This window comes from Gavialis gangeticus, unplaced genomic scaffold (assembly GCF_001723915.1).
Source record: "Gavialis gangeticus isolate Ggan-Ray unplaced genomic scaffold, GavGan_comp1, whole genome shotgun sequence".
In the NCBI taxonomy this organism is placed as follows: Eukaryota; Metazoa; Chordata; order Crocodylia; family Gavialidae; genus Gavialis; species Gavialis gangeticus.
The window spans coordinates 11785060-11787935 of record NW_017729009.1 but is presented as its reverse complement, the minus strand read 5'-3'; the positions used below and the strand labels follow the sequence as shown (position 1 = coordinate 11787935).

The window sequence follows — 2876 nt, the reverse complement described above, 5'->3', positions numbered from 1 at the left end:
GGGGGGGGGGTCGGGGGGAGGGCTCACCCGCGGCCCAGGCCCGGCACGTAGCCCAGCGGCGCGGGCATGCCCAGAAACGGCTTCTTTTTCTTGTTCATGGTGCCCGTGATGGCGGCGGCCAGGCCCGAGGGAGCGGCCGCACTGGAGCCGCCCGCGCCTGAGGAGGAAGAGGAAGAGGAAACGGTCGCAGCGGCCATTTTGGGAAGCGGAGGCGGTACTACCCAGGCAGGCACCGCGGCCGGAAGTCCCACCCACGGGCTTCCGGGCCGAGGGACTCAGGCGGAGGGGAGGGGAGGGGGGATGGAATGTTGGAGGGGGTTGGCAGCGGGCAAGGTGTGCGCATGCGCGCCTGGCCCAGGTTGGGCTGCTTGGGGGTGCATGCTAGCGCAAGGGTGTGTGCGCCCCCCCCGCTGCAGGCATGACCCCCCTGCCAGCCTCCTTTGGGCACGCACCGCGTGTGACGTGCACGTGCATTGCACGCCACGTGCCCTGCATCGCAGAGGTCAGGCTCCGCAACATTGCCAACTTTCGTGATTTTCAGCGTCATGCTTAAAGTTGCGGTAAAAGTTTATGCGCCAGGATTGTGAAAACCGCAGCTCTTTCTTTGCTGTAAGTCTTGTCGATATAAATGGACGTGCTGCACATTCCTGACGCGTAAACTTTTACAAACCACGCCAAAAATCATGAGGTTTGGTAATGCTGCCTGCACGGTGTCCCTCCAGCCCTCGGCGCGTGCGGGTGCTGCCCGGGGTGCTCTGCTTTGTGTCGCCTTCTGGCTCCCTTGATAGCAACCTGTGACCTCCCTCTGGGCCCTGTTGGTTATTTGTCACAAGGAATCAGTTGTGACCTCCCTTATTAAGACTTATAATTTCATTGTCCTACGATTCCCTTTGGCCCGTCAAATAGGCCCCCAGCCTGGGTTGCACCATTCATCCCCAAGGCCTGCCATGCACGGCCATGGAGCCATACTGCAGGGAAGTTCTACCTAGGACTGAGGGCACTTGTATTAAACCTATAGGGAAATCCCTCCCAGGCTTGTTTCAGGTCTCAGGGGTGGAAGCAGCATTGGGAGCCCATGCACAGACAAAGCCCAGGAGGCTTTTAGCATCATGAGCGCTGCAGTACGTGGATCTGTGCTACTTGTTGGGAGATGCGGCCTCATTTGCCGACCGGCTTTGAGGGGGTATCTCTCATGGGGATGAAGGGCCTTGTTAACACAGAGTTTGCAAAGTCCATGAGGACCTCATAAGAAGGGGGGTTCAGCTACACAGAGGGTTTGACCCTCCTTCGAGAAAACCCCCTTGAAACCCAACTGAGGAGTCTCACTCGATCAGAGCTCGGGAGGCAGGTTGTTCAGAGGCCGGCGGGGAAAGCTTCATCATCATCACAGGCAGACAAGGTTCTTTGAGTAGATGTGACATTTTTTTTAATAGGCCAACTAAACAGTTGGGGAAATGGCTCTTTGCACGCTTTCGGGCACAACTGCCCTTCGTCCTTAGACAAACGTGGTCTACAACCAACTTGTAATCACAGGGCATTTGCTTCTGCATCACGGTGCAGCAGGGTAACACCTGTGCTCACATCACCCATGCACTTTACATGTTCAGTGCATGCCACTAAATCCACTCTGGTTTGCTTGACTCTTAGCCCAGCTTCTTTAAAAAATGATGCGTTCCTTCAGCAATCCTCGCCTGAGTGACAGCAGCAGAGCCAAGCTGGACATCAGCTCTACAGGAAATGTCACTGGAGTTCCAGTTGCTGGTGGATGGGTCTCCACAAGACACCACGTAGGTCTAAAGTGACCATTACCCACTAGCAGAGATTTTTAGGTACCTCCTGAGAAGCAGAGAGGTTTTCCCCCATGAGATCTGCTTGGTTCCAGTTTTGTATATACCACCAGGTGGAGTACTTACCGCATTAACTTGCCCCTTATTAAATAATCACCTCTCAGGTGCATAATTGAAGACAGGGGAAAAAAAGAGACTCAAATTGGTTCATTTTTGCATGTCCATGCGTGGAATTCAGACTGAGTCCACCTTAAAGCTTGAGAGCTGACACAGCCTCAGCAGGCCTTACAACTTCCCAGAACTCATTCAAAACTCACAGGGGAAAAAAAAAAGTCTTCAGAACCTGAGTAAAATTCGATACACTCCTCACTCGAGTTCTGCACCTCAGGTGCACTACTTTCTCATCAGGCCTTTACGAGAAAATCAATTTCATATCTTAGCTCTCTGTATGAAGTTAAATTTAATCTACGTGGCTGTATTTTGCTGTATTGCTTATTTAAGGGATAATATCCATGGTGGTGGAGTATGCAAAGCAATAAGCTGAGCTTGTACTTGATTAAATGCTGAAGCGGAGCGACGGCATTTAATCAACAGCAAACACCGTTTATTGCAAGCATGCTTCAGTGCCATGAAAATTACTGCTATTGTACTGCCAGAGAGCAATTTTAGGAATCTATTCTTGTTTGAAGAGGGTTTGGAACTGGTGTGCTGCTATCTGTGTAGAATTTTCTGGTGATGGTTATATCTGGGGTAGGAGAAATGGGGGGAACTAAACATCACAGCTGACTTTGAAGATGCTAGAATAAGCGTGACCTGACCTCCCCCCGTTCCAAGCAAGCCCCAAATTGTAGAACAGTCAATTTTGCATTGAGCTGAAGGGTTTGTTGTTGTCTCCGTGCATTGAATGTAAAGGAAGGGGGAGAGAAACTGGAAGGGATAAAGTGCAAAAAGGTGATCGGAAGGGACGAGGATAAAGGCCCTGAACCCCTACAAACAAAGCCTTGCCATGGTCCGTCCCCGCTTCCACCCCCTCCAACCCCAAAGTTGGCTCTGTTACCCCCTGATGAAAAGGACAGTGAATAATTGATG

General features: G+C 51.8%; 1 protein-coding gene across 1 annotated transcript in view; it reads right to left on the bottom strand.

The window, feature by feature from the left end:
- PRPF6 (pre-mRNA processing factor 6) overlaps window positions 1-178 on the bottom strand; it is a 30651-nt gene extending 30473 nt beyond the window's left edge. Inside the window, exon 1 of the mRNA XM_019510080.1 lies at window positions 28-178. Coding sequence (XP_019365625.1) covers window positions 28-98 — 71 coding nt within the window. The 5' untranslated portion in view covers window positions 99-178. The remainder of the gene's footprint in view (window positions 1-27) is intronic.
- Window positions 179-2876: the final 2698 nt, after the last annotated feature.